This window comes from Engystomops pustulosus, chromosome 11 (assembly GCF_040894005.1).
Source record: "Engystomops pustulosus chromosome 11, aEngPut4.maternal, whole genome shotgun sequence".
Lineage (NCBI taxonomy): Eukaryota > Metazoa > Chordata > Amphibia > Anura > Leptodactylidae > Engystomops > Engystomops pustulosus.
The window spans coordinates 29,838,228-29,853,944 of NC_092421.1; the positions used below are offsets into that span (position 1 = coordinate 29,838,228).

Genomic DNA, 15,717 nt, shown 5'->3' on the forward strand with positions numbered 1-15,717 from the left:
AGGACGAATAATGCAAGTCAATCTTGACACCCCCACGGGGGACATGAGCCTATACAATGTATATGACCAGCGACCTTTTTTCAAGAAATTAGGAGGCCTGCTGGCGAAAGATGCGTGCCCATGTAAAATAGTAGCAGGAGACTTCAACCAAGTCATCCAACATCACCTAGACCGGTCAACCACACTCACACAGGTAGGGAATGAGACATTGACGGACTTACACATGACGACAACGGACCATAACTTGATAGATGCATGGAGACACCTGCACCCTGATGGAAGGGAATATACCTTTCACTCCAAGGTGTACCACACGTGGTCGCGCATAGATTATATATTGGTGAGTGAGCCGATACTTCATAAAATAATGGAAACAAATATTGAACAATTAATAATATCGGATCATTCTCCAATAACCATGACAATAGCGGAAAATCACATGAAAGGAGATGACTATGTTTGGCGTTTCCCCACGTATTTAGTCAAGGATGATCAATTTGTTCAACAATTAAAGGGATGGTGGACTGAGTATGAGTTTGAATGCTCGACTTCACAGACCTCACCGGCGCTTTACTGGGACTCGGACAAAATGGCAATTAGAGGGAAAATTATGGCGTATGTGGGGAGACTGAAAAAGAAGGCAAGGGAAAAATATAAGCTTGCTAGTCAGGAGCTACAAGGAGCCTATACAGCTTACCTAAAACGTCCAAGTGAACAAAATTTAGGGATCTGGAAAGCAGCCAGAAAAGCTCATGATGGGGCCTTAGAGCAGAAAGAACAATTTCATAGAGGACTTTTTGAAGCAGAATTGTTTAAGTTTGGAAACAAATCAGGGCGGCTTTTAGCAAATTTGGCAAAAGGACAGAGGAAAACAGCACACATATATCGTATACAAGATCATTCGGGAACAGAGCATACAGACCCTTCAGCCATTGTCAGGGTGTTTCAGACCTTTTATGAGACGCTTTATTCTGACTCAGATCCGAACACAGATGACAAAGCGAAGGAATATCTAAATGCGATTAACCTTCCAACAGTAGCTCAGGAACAGCTAGACGTGCTAAACGCGGAGATTACGGATGAGGAGGTGAACGCAACCATAAAAGGCTTGAGTTACCATAAAATGCCGGGACCTGACGGTTATCCAGCAGAATTTTATAAAGCCCTGAGAACTCAGATATCGCCTTCATTGGCGAAATATTATAATGACATTCTGAAGGGTGGATCATTGATGCCGCAAGCAAATGTGGCGTTTATAAAAGTACTTCCAAAACCTGAAAGGGATTTGCTCAAGCCTGAATCTTACAGGCCAATATCCCTGATAAATCAAGATTTGAAATTAATAGCGAAACTGTTGGCTAACCGCCTTTCCCACATTATGCCATCGCTTATTGAACAATCGCAGGTAGGATTCATAAAAGGGAGGGCGGCAGTCACGAACTTGAGAAGAGTTTTAGCGGTCCTAGACGAGGCAAAACTTAGTACAAAGGGGGCAAGGGCGCTTTTAGCCCTGGACGCCGAAAAAGCTTTTGACAAAGTACGCTGGCGATGGCTGAACCAGGTGCTAGACAGATTTGGCTTCAAAGGTGCATTTAGACAATTCATAAAAACGTTATATCAAGACCCTCAAGCAGCTATATATACCCCTGGTTTCCGGTCCCCCCCATTTAGGTTGGCAAGGGGTACGCGCCCGGGATGCCCGCTATCCCCATTGCTATTTAACTTGGCTTTGGAGCCCTTGGCAAGAAAGCTTCTGGATCCGGATGCAGGATTGGGCATTAGAATAGGGACAAGCGGCATTAAAACAGCACTGTTCGCTGATGACATATTAGTGTTCCTCACAGACCCCTCAAAAACAGTGCCAACAGTATTCCGGTTAATTGAAGAATTTGGAGTGGTATCAGGATTTAAAATTAACCCAACCAAATGTGAACTATTGTGCTTAGATCACATGTCCCAAATGGACATAACAAGAACACAAGCAGCAGAAGTAAAAATAGCCCCGAATAGTATTAAGTACCTGGGAATAAAAATAGGAAAGACACAAGCATCCCTTTATACACTCAATTATGATCCCTTGATCAGGAAAATAATTAATGAGTTAGAGAGATGGGAAAGTCTTCCCCTAAACCTAATGGGTCGTATTCAACTCATAAAAATGATGAGCTTTTTAAAATTATTATACCCGCTACAGACACTCCCATTGATGCTAAAAAGTCGTGACATAGCGAAATTACACAAAGCATTTGTAAAATTTATATGGCAGGGTAAAAGGGCGCGCATATCTCTGACCAAGCTGTCCCTAGATAAAAGTGGAGGAGGCCTTAACTTTCCAGACATTAGAGACTATAATCTAGCGTGTCTCAGCAGACACATAAGAGATTGGGTGTTACAGACCGAGCACTTCTCTAACACAAGGCTAGAGGCGGCAGTACTAGGCCCATATAGCTTAACGGCTATACTTCATACGGCCTTTGCAAAAATGCCCACAAGGGTGAAACAGTCGGTGTTGCTACGTGACACCGCCATGTCATGGAAAAAGATGAGGAAAAAATTCGCACTCTCTCATTTGATATCAAAGCATATGCCCTTGTGGCAGCACCCGGAATTTCAGGCAGGTGTCTCCAGCAAACTATTTGAAACATGGAAGAGGCAAGGGATTAGTACATTGAGACAGGTGATGCATGACACGGAACCGAGACTTCAGACTTTGGAAGAATTGACGGAAAAATATGACTTACCCCCCAGACAGGAATTCCAGTATTTACAGCTAAAATCATTTGTGGGAAACAGACTAAAGAATCTGGCTAGCGAACTGATGGACAACACTTTTGACTGTATATTTCAAGACAGAGACTTTAAGAAATCAATATCGGAACTTTATCAGATCATAAGACGAAAGGGAGAGACATCGTATCCACAGACATCCTTCACATACTGGGAAAAGAACCTGAGAATACCTGACACGACTGATAGACTGCTACAGGGATGGACTCGACTGAGAAGATGGGTAATAAGTGAAAGGTGGAGAGAAACACATTTTAAGCTTATGCACTCGGCAATATATGCATTTAACTTCCCCTTAAACCCAGCGCGACCTGACAGAATCACAAATTGCCCTAAATGTTCTCTACCAGGAGCAGATTTATATCATTCTATATGGTCATGCCCCAAAGTACAGGAATACTGGAAACAGTTGCAGACATTCTTACAAAACACATATGGGGACCTAGTCCCATTCACGCCAATATCCATGCTCTTTCATTCACCCACTTCAGAAGAACAGGAAGAAGAATCCACACTGTATTTTAGACCCATCACTCATATTACTCTCCTAACAGCGAAGAGAGCATTGCTAAATCACTGGCTTGAGAACACGCTTCCAACATTAAGCGAACTCAACCAACAAGTAACGAACTACCTACATATAGACAGACAGGAAGCAACCAGAAGGGGTGAAATAAAAACAAAAACATTCTTTCGGAAGTGGAGAGTATTTATTGAAAAATACCTTACGAGAGAAGAAATTAAAGATATAATGACACATTTCCAATACACCCAATGGTACTTAACAGAAGAGCTAAAGGGCACACTGGGGACACTTAGAGTTATGTAAATGTACAAGGCAACAAACTAGTAAGACCTAAAAGGAAAAAAAAAAAAAAATAAAAAAAAAAAAATAAGGAAAGCACTCAAAGCATAGATGTAACAATAATCAAAGAGGAATGCACTAGGTTTGATGTTTGTTATTACTGTTTTCAATTAAAAGTTAAAGGGGTGCGAGTTTGGCGCCTAACAAGTAAATCTAGTTATCATACAGGAATATGACACTTGTAAATGTGAGTAAACAATGTCTGATAAATATAATGCGAGCTACCATTGATAAGATGTAAAAACGAGAATGTAATGTAAATTCATATGGTTAACATAAATGTCATACATTGTATCTGGAAACTCACAATAAAGCTGTTTAAAAAAAAAAAAAAAAAAAACTCCAGGCTGTGTAAGGGCTATTTGACCAAGAAGAAGTGTGATGGGGTATTACGCCAGATGACCTGGCCTCCACAGTCACCAGTCCTGAACCCAATTGAGATGTTTTGGAGTGAGCTGGACCACAGAGTGAAGGCAGAAGGGCCAACAAGTGCTAAGCATTTCTGGGAACTCCTTCAAACCTGTTGGAAGACCATTTCAGGTGACTACCTCTTGAAGCTCATTAATAGAATGCCAAGAGTGTGCAAAGCAGCAATCCAGGCAAAAGGTGGCTACTTTGAAGAACCTAGAACAACGCACTGATAACACTGCTCCAGAGTCAGAGTCTGTGTCAGAGAGGGTCTCCACTCCTTATAGATGAAGATACAATGAATTTTTCAATTGGCAGTGTGGACCTGTCAATGATAGCTGTTTGAGCTACACCTACAATGTTGTCCTCTTGACCACCATAGTAGATTTTAAGTTTTTTGACGAAAGTTGAGTATGGTGGAGACAGCCACACATACAGTAATACTGCACCTTTTTCATTCAAAACTATTGTTTGCTTGACACTGCGTTTTAGCTGTTACACTTGGCATAAAACGATGTCTGCTTTAGCAAAAATGACAGTATTTTTCCAAACTGTTTATCTGTATTCAGCAAATGGTCACAATTTTGTCACAGGCTCTTGCAACTGCCATAGTACCTTAAAAAGATTCAACAGCTAAATTTCCAAACACCAAAAATAACTTATCAATAGCTGAATCTTGCTTCAGCTCTAAGAACCTAGATGGCATATCAATCCTTTTGTAGCACACTCCAGCATCTTTCCACAGAAAAGATTAGGTTTCCTACAGTCACCATCCCATTCACCTGACAATAAACTAAGCAATTGCTTTTTCAAGTACTACTGTAGTTACAAATAGATAGCGTGTATCTAGTAGCTCGGATCTTAAGAATGAATTGCAATAGCTGTAATAAAAAGCTACTTTTAGAGATAGGAAACTAAAGCCAGAAAAAGAAATTTATGGTGTGCAGTCCAATAAGAAATCTCCATGTCACTCTCCAGAGATCTCCAAACACAACTAGAATGCGTACAACCCATGGAAATTAAACGTATGTTAGCTTCAATACCACAAACTGCACACATTGCACAGGACAAGGGTATTTGCATCATAGAGAAATAAGATTTAAGGCCCCCCCTTGCTTGCAGCCAGAACTGCCATGAAAGCCGGCGCCAATGCGCCAAAATCTGATCGCGTCCGCCAAAAACCCCTGTGCAATTCAGGGCAAATCGGAAATATTCAGGAAACCTGACGGAAATGCGTCCGACGGACCCTTAGTAAATGTGCCCCATTGTCTCCAGCAGCTCTCCACAATGAAGGTCACATATATGAATCTGTGGCATACGCGCCAACTGCATTACCTGGCTCGACGTGTAGCGGGGTTGATCTATTATTGTCTCATCAGTGTAATATATTGTATATGAAATAAACTAATTCTGTCATTTGACTGTTCTCTACTGGAACAGAAAACTGATTTGCTCTGTGTCCAGACTGATCCTGTTACGTGGGCCACTAAGATGCGATGGGTGGGACGCTCTGGCACTTTAACCTGATTTTTACTGTCTGAAGTGAAGTATAAGAACACATTTTTCCTTTTTTTACCCGATTTTGTTCAGTCTTTCATTATTATTATGCTATATAAGCAGTTTCCATAAGTAACCCACTTGGGTACAACATGGAAATGTCGCAAATTAAAGTTACCAGGCATTGTAAATTAGCTGTACATGAGAAATAATATTTTGATCTATTTATATACCATAGTCCATAATAATCATATTTTAGTGATATTTTTGAGTATTGCATGATAAGATTTAATTATTTTTATCCTTTTTGTCTTGTTATAGAATAGTAATATTACTTTAGATTTGTAGGGCTTATTTGGGTGACAAACTATTATATGATTTAAGAGCTAATTGGACAGTGTATGGGAACTGTATGGTATTTAAGTTATTGGATTAAGTCATGATTACAGATTTAATTTGCACTTCATTATGTTACCACTTCTGTAAATCAGTAAATATCCGCAGAAAGCCCTTACGTTTTTACTTCCAAATGAAGGGGAATTCCGCTAACAAGTCAGAAAATTATTATATATCACGCACATGATGGAATGAAATGAAAAATCTGACTTTGGCTTTGCCGGTTATCATTCATTTTTTGTTCATGTAAGAAATACATGTAAAGACATCACCGTTTCTAATATATTCACATTGAGGATAATTTGCTCACCTTACAGTATCCCATCTGTTTCACTTAGTGTACAATAACTTTATCATCCAGTAAAAAGTGTTCTTCAGAAATACAGTAACTTGCAGTAACACACAGAACAGAGTAAGAGGGTCAGGCTACAGTTACAATGCCATACGTTCATGCTGTGAGAGGGGAGAAGGAACAGCAGGAAGAGACAAAAGGTTGGTGAGAGCAAACATCACACATGAAATATAGAGTTGTTTAAATAATGTATAGAGCAGAAAAAGAGACAATTCATGACGGTTACTCTAGCTGCATTACAATGTAATCGCTTTAGGATATATGGCAGTCAGGACACATGTGCTCTTTATCCATGATATTTCATGTCATGCAGTCACTCCCTTTCCATGTGATGGACTCTGGACCTTTCTGAGAACTGATAGCATGCGCTGAGCTAAGGTGTTAAATCTTAAAGGGGTTGGCCACTTTTTTACATAAGTTGACCATGTGCCTTTATTGCTATAAGGATGGTAATGGTAAACCTGAGTGGTAATAAAGTGATTCAGCAGTCCTGCTACTTGGTTTTATACCGTGTGCAGACCCATTTTTTCTTCTTAACATGAGTTATGACTTATCCCTTTCCACACCCAGTCTTTGTCAATGTAGACAATCTGAGGAGAGAGATACAGAGGGTGATGGATGGCCTGGAGATGATACAAAGAAGACAGCTGTGTGTATGTGTAGGAAGCATCAGGGCAGAACAGGGATAGCCTGCAGCCTTCAAAGGTGGCAAAGACACAGGTACATATTCATGGAGAGATATGTCTGATAGAAGAGATTTTTTGAAAAGTGGCCAATCCCTTTAAGCCATTGTCACTTCTCATCCAAGTCTGTATCGGCAAATATCTATTGCCCATGTGGCTGAGACATTCCCATATATGGCTTGTGTATAAAAGCAGCCAAAAATTGATCCAAAACAATTCCTTTCCATTTTGTTATTGGACTACTGCCCCCTTTTCTAGTCTCTTCTGGCAATACTCTTCTGCCTTACAATTAGGATCACTGCACCACAAAGCTCTAGGTCTCATGACATATAGGGATCATAATACAGATGTCTTTGGGTGGTAATGCCCTTACTGTGACTTGTAGCTCACAGTAATAAAATTGTTGAACTCACTCCCCATGCTCGAGATCCATGTGATCCAAGAGAGGACACTTCACTAATGTAACCTATGGCAAAAAACGGAAGGGGTACAGTAGGCCATTACAAATGCTTCATTGTTGACTTTAATTGAGGACCATAAGAAAAGCTGTTGTTATAAGAAGCATTTGGAAGAGGAAGTGTCATTTTTACTAAAGGACACTATCTATCTGTATCTTGTAAATATATTGTAAAGCAGCAAGTATCCACTAGCATTTTGAAGAATACGCAGGCTTAAGTGTTTTCTGGCTATATCTGTATTACACAGCTCTTTCAAATCACAAGGACAAGTATGAAATATCAATGTTACGTGATCTCATGCAGGTTTATTTCAAGTACAAATGAATAAAATTGCTTCCATTCCTCTCTCCCTCAGCTCTATAGTTGGGCACGTTTCTCACTTCTATTCACACACTATAACCGCCATATATTGGAATAAAAGGGGGATTTATCAAGCGCTAGTGCATTGTTCCCCAATGCTAGAGGATTCCCCCACCCCAAATGGTGTGCTCCAGCCCTTTCCGACCTAGAATTGTGCTGTAACTTGCATCAGGACCTCGGGTGGTGTGGAGGTAGTTTAAGGAATTGTAACTTTTTTAAGACTTGTATACCAGTACAAACCTCGATAACCCCCCCAAGAGTATCCACCTACACTCATTCTTCGTGGAATTAGAAGATCTTTTAACTTTGAAGAATCAGAAAATGTTGAATGGCAAATTTCCAAGCATACGAAGAACAATCACTTTCCTGCAAACAATATGACTTTACGATGTAAATTACAACAAAATCCAACACCTGTAGTTAAAGTGCAAATAACAAGAGTTCACTTTGTTCCCACTCTGCCAAAGGCAATCTCCGTCAATCTTCAGCGCAAGTAAAATTAGCCTAAGTGTAGAAGAAAGTAGTGAGTCACAATAACAAGTGTACACCGCAGCATCTGTGTTTGGATGGATGTAAACTATATCTGTGTTAATCTGTTTTCGTGTTGGAGACATGACCCATTCTAATCTTCTATATAGAGAGAACGATAGGTCTTTAACAGCCATGTCGTTCCAATGGTAAATGAACAGAGCCAATAAAACTGTACAAAAAAAACAAAAAGAACAACATGTTGACAAGTTCTCCAATGAAAACTAAGATAAAAGGTGAGGAAACAATAGCACAAATCTCAAAAACACAGTGGGGAGTTCTTCCAAATGCCATGAATGTAAAGGCAAATTAGCATAGACCTTAGGAGTTAGCGTAATTCTTGCAATGTTTTTTCATATGTTAAATGACGATTAACCTTTCATACCAATATGAATTTATGTGAACTTGAAAATCATGTTGCATGAAATTATATTCATTATCAAGTGTTCTTAGTATGTCTTCCCAGACAGCAGGTGGTTGATTATCAAGCACCTGGGGCTAAAAAGCTTCCTTAATGTGAAACAATTGGCAATTTAGTGAGTCAACAGATCAACCAGTGAATTATGTCAGTGGGCTGAAAGAACTGTGGGTTTCTTTATTCTCTCTATATGGTTTTCTGTTTTATTACAGCTTCAAAAAGATTCCATGTCTAAGTGATTTTTTTCTTTTATGTTTCGACACTATAACTGTGGTTACTCACACAGCATTTTCCTGATATGCCTCTACTGCCGCATAAACTAAAATCATCTTTTTTGTGGTAGAAGTCCTATGGGCATGGTGCAAAAAACCCTATTCAAATGTTCTTTATGGAAGAAAAGAAAAATTCTTGGCTGTTATTCTTTCCTTTATATCGGCCATTTTTATCTTATTGTATGGAAAGTCCTGTTCTTTGGGGAACAATTACCTATGTACAAGAGGCTACTGGCCAAGGCCATAACAAGTCTATGGGGGTCATTTACTAAGGGCCCGATTTGCGTTTTCCCGACGTGTTACCCGAATATTTCCGATTTGCGCCGATTTCCCCTGTATTGCCCCGGGATTTTGGCGCACGCGATCGAATTGTGGCGCATCGGCGACGGCATGCACGCGACGGAAATCAGGGGCGTGGCTGAGCGAAAACCCGACAGATGCGGAAAAACCGCCGCATTTAAAAAAAGAAATGTGTCGCTCGGGAGGCGTTTATCTTCACTTGGTCCAGCCCGGTGAACTCGAGTGCGTTCAGATGCTTTTCAGCGGAGCGCACGGCGGAGGAACTACCTTGATGAATCCCGGCCGGACCCGAATCCAGCGCAGAGAAAGCGCCGCTGGATCGCGAACGGACCGGGTAAGTAAATCTGCCCCTATATATTTTTTTCTATTATTATTCTTCAAAATTATATTTTAAGTAATGGTATGGTAAGGTTTCCATTAGAAACTATCACCCCTGCAGTCATTCATCACATGGGTAAGCTGTCATAGCCTTGTCATAATATCAGGGATTAAGTTAAAAATTAAAAGTATGTCAACCACCCATGTTTTTCAGTGTGATACCCATCTACCTTACCTGACAATTTCAAAATTCTAAATAATATTTTTTAGTAACAGAATTGTAACAGTTTCTTATGTTATTTATTTTTTTTAAAGGCACATGCAATAAATTTGTCTTATAAAAAAATTACTAATCCAATCTATCTTTTTTGTTTTCTTAACAGATTCCGTTGCATTGTTTATCCTTTTCGACAGAAGTTGACTCTGAGAAAAGCTATACTCACAATCGTTGTCATATGGGTTTTAGCCCTTATCATAATGTGCCCTTCAGCTGTAACTCTAACAGTTACCAAGGATGATTATCACTTCATGGTAGATGATTACAATAATTTCTATCCTCTCTATTCATGCTGGGAAGCATGGCCAGACAAGGAAATGCGGAAGATTTACACAACAGTTTTGTTTTCTCATATTTATCTTGCTCCTCTGACCTTGATTGTAATAATGTATGCTCGAATAGCTTTTAAACTCTTCAAATCATCCGCCACCATACGAGGATCCATGTCTGAGGAACATGAAGGCCGTAGGGTTTCCAAGAGGAAAGTAAGAGTTATAAACATGCTAATTATCGTAGCGCTATTCTTTACAATTTCTTGGCTGCCACTTTGGACCTTAATGCTACTCACAGATTATGGAAATCTCAATGACCATCAGCTAAATTTAATTGCTGTATATATTTTCCCCTTTGCTCATTGGCTGGCCTTTTTCAACAGCAGCATCAATCCTATTATTTATGGATACTTTAATGAGAACTTCCGCCGGGGTTTTCAGGAAGCGTTTAAAGTTCAGTTTTGCTCAATGAAAAACGAGCACAAGGAAACATATTCGGAAAGGAAAAACAGTGGCTTTATGTTTGGTGTAAGAAACCGGATTTTTGTTGAAGTACAACCAAGTGACTCAGCTCAAGGCTCAGACTCGTGCAACAGTACCACAGCAAAGGGTGGTATGTTCTCTTTAAGAAGTGGAAGGATAGCCCACCATGGCATGGTGATTGAAGAGTTAGACAATAAAAGCTGCAGTAACACAGTCAGCATACCAGCATGGGATATATAAAACTAATACAATTGTTTTTCTCTGCACTGGCTATGTTACATTAATGGACTGTCAACGCTAAAGCATTTTGTAAATCTTCAAGTGATGCTAAAGATTTTGTGAGATGTATTGCGTCTGGTTGTCATAAAATCATGAAAAAACACTCCATCCAGTGATGGTATTAGGTAGAAGTTTTTTTTACTGAATCTAAAAAAAATGTCCACATTGGATTTGTCATCAACATTTGATGAGATTTTCATATCATCCTAGGTGGGTCATATATGTTACATATAATTTCTGTAAAATAGATTTTTTTTCTATGAGATACTGATTTCAGTGCATTCTTAGAACATATAAATAATTTTCAAGTTTAATGCATAGAAAGAATACTTGTCATGAAAAATGATTTATAAGGTCAGAAGAGTCTTTAGAGAATGAAAACATATTTTGATCATGATGTGACATTATACAGGTCCATGCAGTTAAAGCGTTATAATAGTTTAATCATGACCAAACTAGTGAAGCCATGTTTTTTATTTTTACATAAATAGTGCAGATTGTTAAAAAATTATTTTCTAATATAGTTTTAAAAGGAAAATAATTTTGTCTCCTGTTTTTCTCTTCTTTCTCTATTGGAAGGCTATTATAAAGCCCATAGACACCAAACAGGGAGAGGGGGCTAAAGCTTTACTCCTTACAGATTTTGAAATTATTTCACTTGATGATTCAGCTTTCTAAAGAGATAAAGTTATCATGTATAATATTGTCCAGGTATAAAGGGGAAACTGTATTCAGGGAGGACAAAATGAGAGAGTGAATCCTAAACTCTAGCTACCAAAGGCCCTGTGTTGTTCTAGCGCCACACAAACTTTTGGTGTAAATACGTTGCAAAATAGAGTTTTGTGACTTTTTAAGCCTACTTGTTGTGGCTCTGGATTACCTATTTGAAGTACATTCAAAAGTTTTTAAAAATTGTTAATTTTTACTCGACTCAGGACGGAAAAGTTACTTATTCACATGACAGCCCTGTGCATTTTTTATTGGACAGCACTGACTACATTAAATGCAAGACCTTTTAATGACTCAATTACCATGTTTTTTTTTTTTTTTTTTTACATTTAATTTTAACATAGTGTCTGAGAGCAGAACTGTTCTAATTGCTTGTGGCAGCTTATCAGAGCTCTGGTTTCATTTTATAAATTGCTGTGGGGAAAATGAGAGCTGAGCTCTGATTGATTGCCATGAGTCACTAGAACAATTTTGCTCTTAAACACTTCTGATAAATCTTTCCCAGTATGTTCGAACAGTTAGAAACTAGAGAGTGTCCTTATTTTCACATTCATTCTAAAGAAAAATCAGATCCAGCTGATTTTCCACACAAATTTCTGCAGAGGCTCTTCTAAGCATACAGCTTGAATTAGATGAAAACAATCTATTCTTAAAGGGGTTGTCTGAGTGTGTTAAAAAAATCTACAAGTGGCATGGGGGTGCTGTAAAAAAAAAGAAACTTGCACTTACCTTCTCCGGCGCTCCTGTTCTTCCGCCCGAATGTCAGTCAGTTCCGTGTCTCTGTTCGTTTACAGGGGCAGACATGCTCTGCTCCAACAACTTCCACCTGTTCCCTCTCCACGAGCCTGATATAGCATTAGTTCCAATATGTATCAGGCGCGAGGAGTAAGTTGTCAGAGCGGAGCACGCCTTCCCTGGTAAATAAACAGGGGCACGGCATCGACAGATGGCGGTGCGGTAGAATGGGAGCACCGGAGAAGCTAAGTACAAGTTATTTTTTCCAGCCTCCAGGTCATCTTTAGATTTTTTAACACACTCCGACAACCCCTTTAATATAATCTATCATTTTAACACATTAATCCAACACAATTTGGATTAGGACAACAATAGGATATATTAGTTTTTAAATGTGCTGAATCATCTGTCAACTTTACTACTGTAAAAATATTTTCTGAGTAATCTAATTATTGCATGACTATTTATTTATTGTCCTTCAAAAACATCTGTAAGTAGAAGATAGTGTCCAAAAGAAAGTTGTGCTTAGAAAGAATGTGAACATAGCTCAAATCTAATACACTTATTGTTGAGATTCATGTAAAAACTCATTAAAGGAAATAAAACACGTTGAAAAGTACCATAGTATTAAACCTAAAATAACTACAGGCCAGTTTTTTTTCATTTGAGTCTGGATCATATCTTTATTGGCCAAAAAATAAGCGATTTTGCCACAATAGTACTTTTAAAATTATGAAAATTAGGTTCTGGCGCTCATGTGCATGATATACAGGGTCTTTCCTTCTGCTCCAAATTATGCATGCCTCCAGCATGCATTAGAAGCCGCCCAATTTCACCCATTCCCTTTTTTGAGAGCCAAGTCTCCTCTGCTTGTAATTATGCAAGCCTCCAGCATGCATTAGAATCCCCCCACTGCCTCCCATTCCCGTTCCTGAGAGCCAGTGAAGTTACCCAGGTCTCAGGAAGGGTACTTGATGAGAGTGGGTACATTTCACATTTGGCAAAATATGGCAAATATCAGACCTATAGGTAGGTTAGGTTTAAATACTGTTTCTCAAAGTGGTATATTTCCTTTAAATGGCACAAATACAAGCAACCTATACTACTTTTCAGATTGTTAGTAATTATCTTTGTCAAGTATAATAATAAAAATTTCAGAGACATTGCCAGTAGTGGATTATAATATCAGCGGTTTGATGGGAAGCCCAAGGTTCCTAGTGGCTCATGGCCAATCTACCTAACAAGTTTGATACTTTCCTGCAAATAACAGAGAGAGAGAGTAATGAAAATATCATACATGTGTACAAGCTCTTAAAAGACATGTATACAAGAGCCCTTTCAGGATCTTTTAAGTTCCTCCAAAGGTCATTTACTGAAATCCAAAATAATGGAACCCTTTCCTTTCCCATTAAGCTTGGTTCTTGTAAGAAGTAAATGTAAAACCACTGCTATTTATTAGCATTTCCATTTGGTCAACTATGTCATAAATGTCTGCAAGGTAATACCGGCATATTGGTATACATTGGGGGTGATTTTTCAGAAGTGTCTGAGGTAAAACTGTTTCAGTTGCCCATGGAAACCAATCAGACTTCAGCTTTCATGAAAGCTGCGCTCTGATTGGTTGCCATGGGCAACTGGAGCAGTTCTGCTCTTAGACACTTCCGATAAATCTCCCCCATTGAAGCTCTACTTTGAGCTACAACTATTACATGGAAGTCATTGGTAACTTTAGGTAGCAGCTAGAAATACATGTATTTCTATGAAGGGTAGCTAGTATTATTTTGGATCCTACAATGCAAGTTTCTGTCTACTGCTTGTTAAATTAAAAGCACAGTATGCAAACCATGCAAAACAAATTGAATACTACATTCACAGAAAATGGAAAAAAATATATATATTTTTACAAAAAGAAAACATTTGCTACACTCTGATTGTTTCTGCATATTGACTTGTACACTATTCTGAATGTATCTTCTGATTTACATTTGTTATGCTTAGTTATTCCACTGTGTTCTGCACAGAAGGGCTTTGTACTACAATAAAATATACATCACTTGGCTGTTTCTTATAAAACATCAGGTTGTAAACATCCTGTAGATAATCATATTTTTGTATGTTTTGCTTGTAAATTATCTGTAGGTGTGCTTTTTTGAAATTGATGTTAAACAATAAAATATTTCATTTTTTTACTGCCGTCTTAGATTTTACTTAAATGGGTTGTACGAGGGTATAAAAAAATCCTTGGGTGGCCAGGTTGGAGTGGGTTGAAGCCTCAACCTGGCCACACTCACCCATCCCTGTTCCTAGCATTGTTGATTACATAGGGAATGGACTGGAGAAATCTCAGCGCTGAAGGCCGGGAGGGACCGTACAGGTAAGTACATGTTTATTTTATTTTTAACCTGCCCCATCCCGGCCACCCAAGGTTTTTGTTTATACCCTCGGATAACTCCTTTAACAATGGTTATATGTAATAATGTGAAAAGGGGCGGAGCAGAGGTCTGGTTTTCCAGATAATTACTATTTGATGGGCTTATTAAGACAACATCAAATAGAGTGTACAGATCTACACTCTACATCCACTTCCACACTCGTAATTATTGCGTTCAGGTGGTTCATCACCTGGTAATTCACATATATGTATCTGCCGACAGGTACATACAATGAAGAAACAGCCATGCAATCTCCAGGACAAATACAAGGTGGGTTGTACTGAGAGCTGTCAAAATATGCCTTCTTTGTCATAAACCAGTATGTCAAATACAGTAGATCATTGTGTTGATTGTAAAATATTATATATGAGAACTGGAAGCATCTAGGAGTAAAAATAACTCATTCACAAATCTTTAAACCAAGCAATCCCACAAAATACAGCCGCTGAACCACCTTTTCGATATTACATGTGCAACATCCCCCACCGGTGCCTAGCCTTTTCTCGGGGCCAGGAGTCAGCCGGGGCCCGCAGTACCTGAGTGGCTGGCGGTTGCGGCCTAGGCACGCTAGTGTCACGGTGCTTGGTATGGGGGAACCGGAGGCCTGTCCTACAGCCTGGCAGGTCTCCAGCTGCTAAGAGGCTGCTATAGCGGATCTCCCTGGGGCAACCCTTTGGTGTCTAGAGTATGAGTCTCTGTGTAGTGGACAGGGTGCCTGTGATGATGGCAGTCGTAGTAGCAGGGACCAGACGGAGGCAGAGGTTGAACAAAAACAACTTACAGTTCTTTATTGGAACCGACAGGAACCGCAGCAACATGCCTTAACAAAATGGTGGAATGCTGGAGATGTAGTTGGAGGGAGCCACAG

General features: G+C 39.3%; 1 protein-coding gene across 1 annotated transcript in view; it reads left to right on the plus strand.

Moving 5' to 3' along the window:
- The window catches only part of NPFFR1 (neuropeptide FF receptor 1), a 189,207-nt gene extending 174,654 nt beyond the window's left edge, over positions 1-14,553 (plus strand). The window contains exon 4 of the mRNA XM_072130509.1: positions 10,026-14,553. Coding sequence (XP_071986610.1) covers positions 10,026-10,914 — 889 coding nt within the window. The 3' untranslated portion in view covers positions 10,915-14,553. The remainder of the gene's footprint in view (positions 1-10,025) is intronic.
- The last annotated feature ends 1,164 nt before the right edge of the window (positions 14,554-15,717 follow it).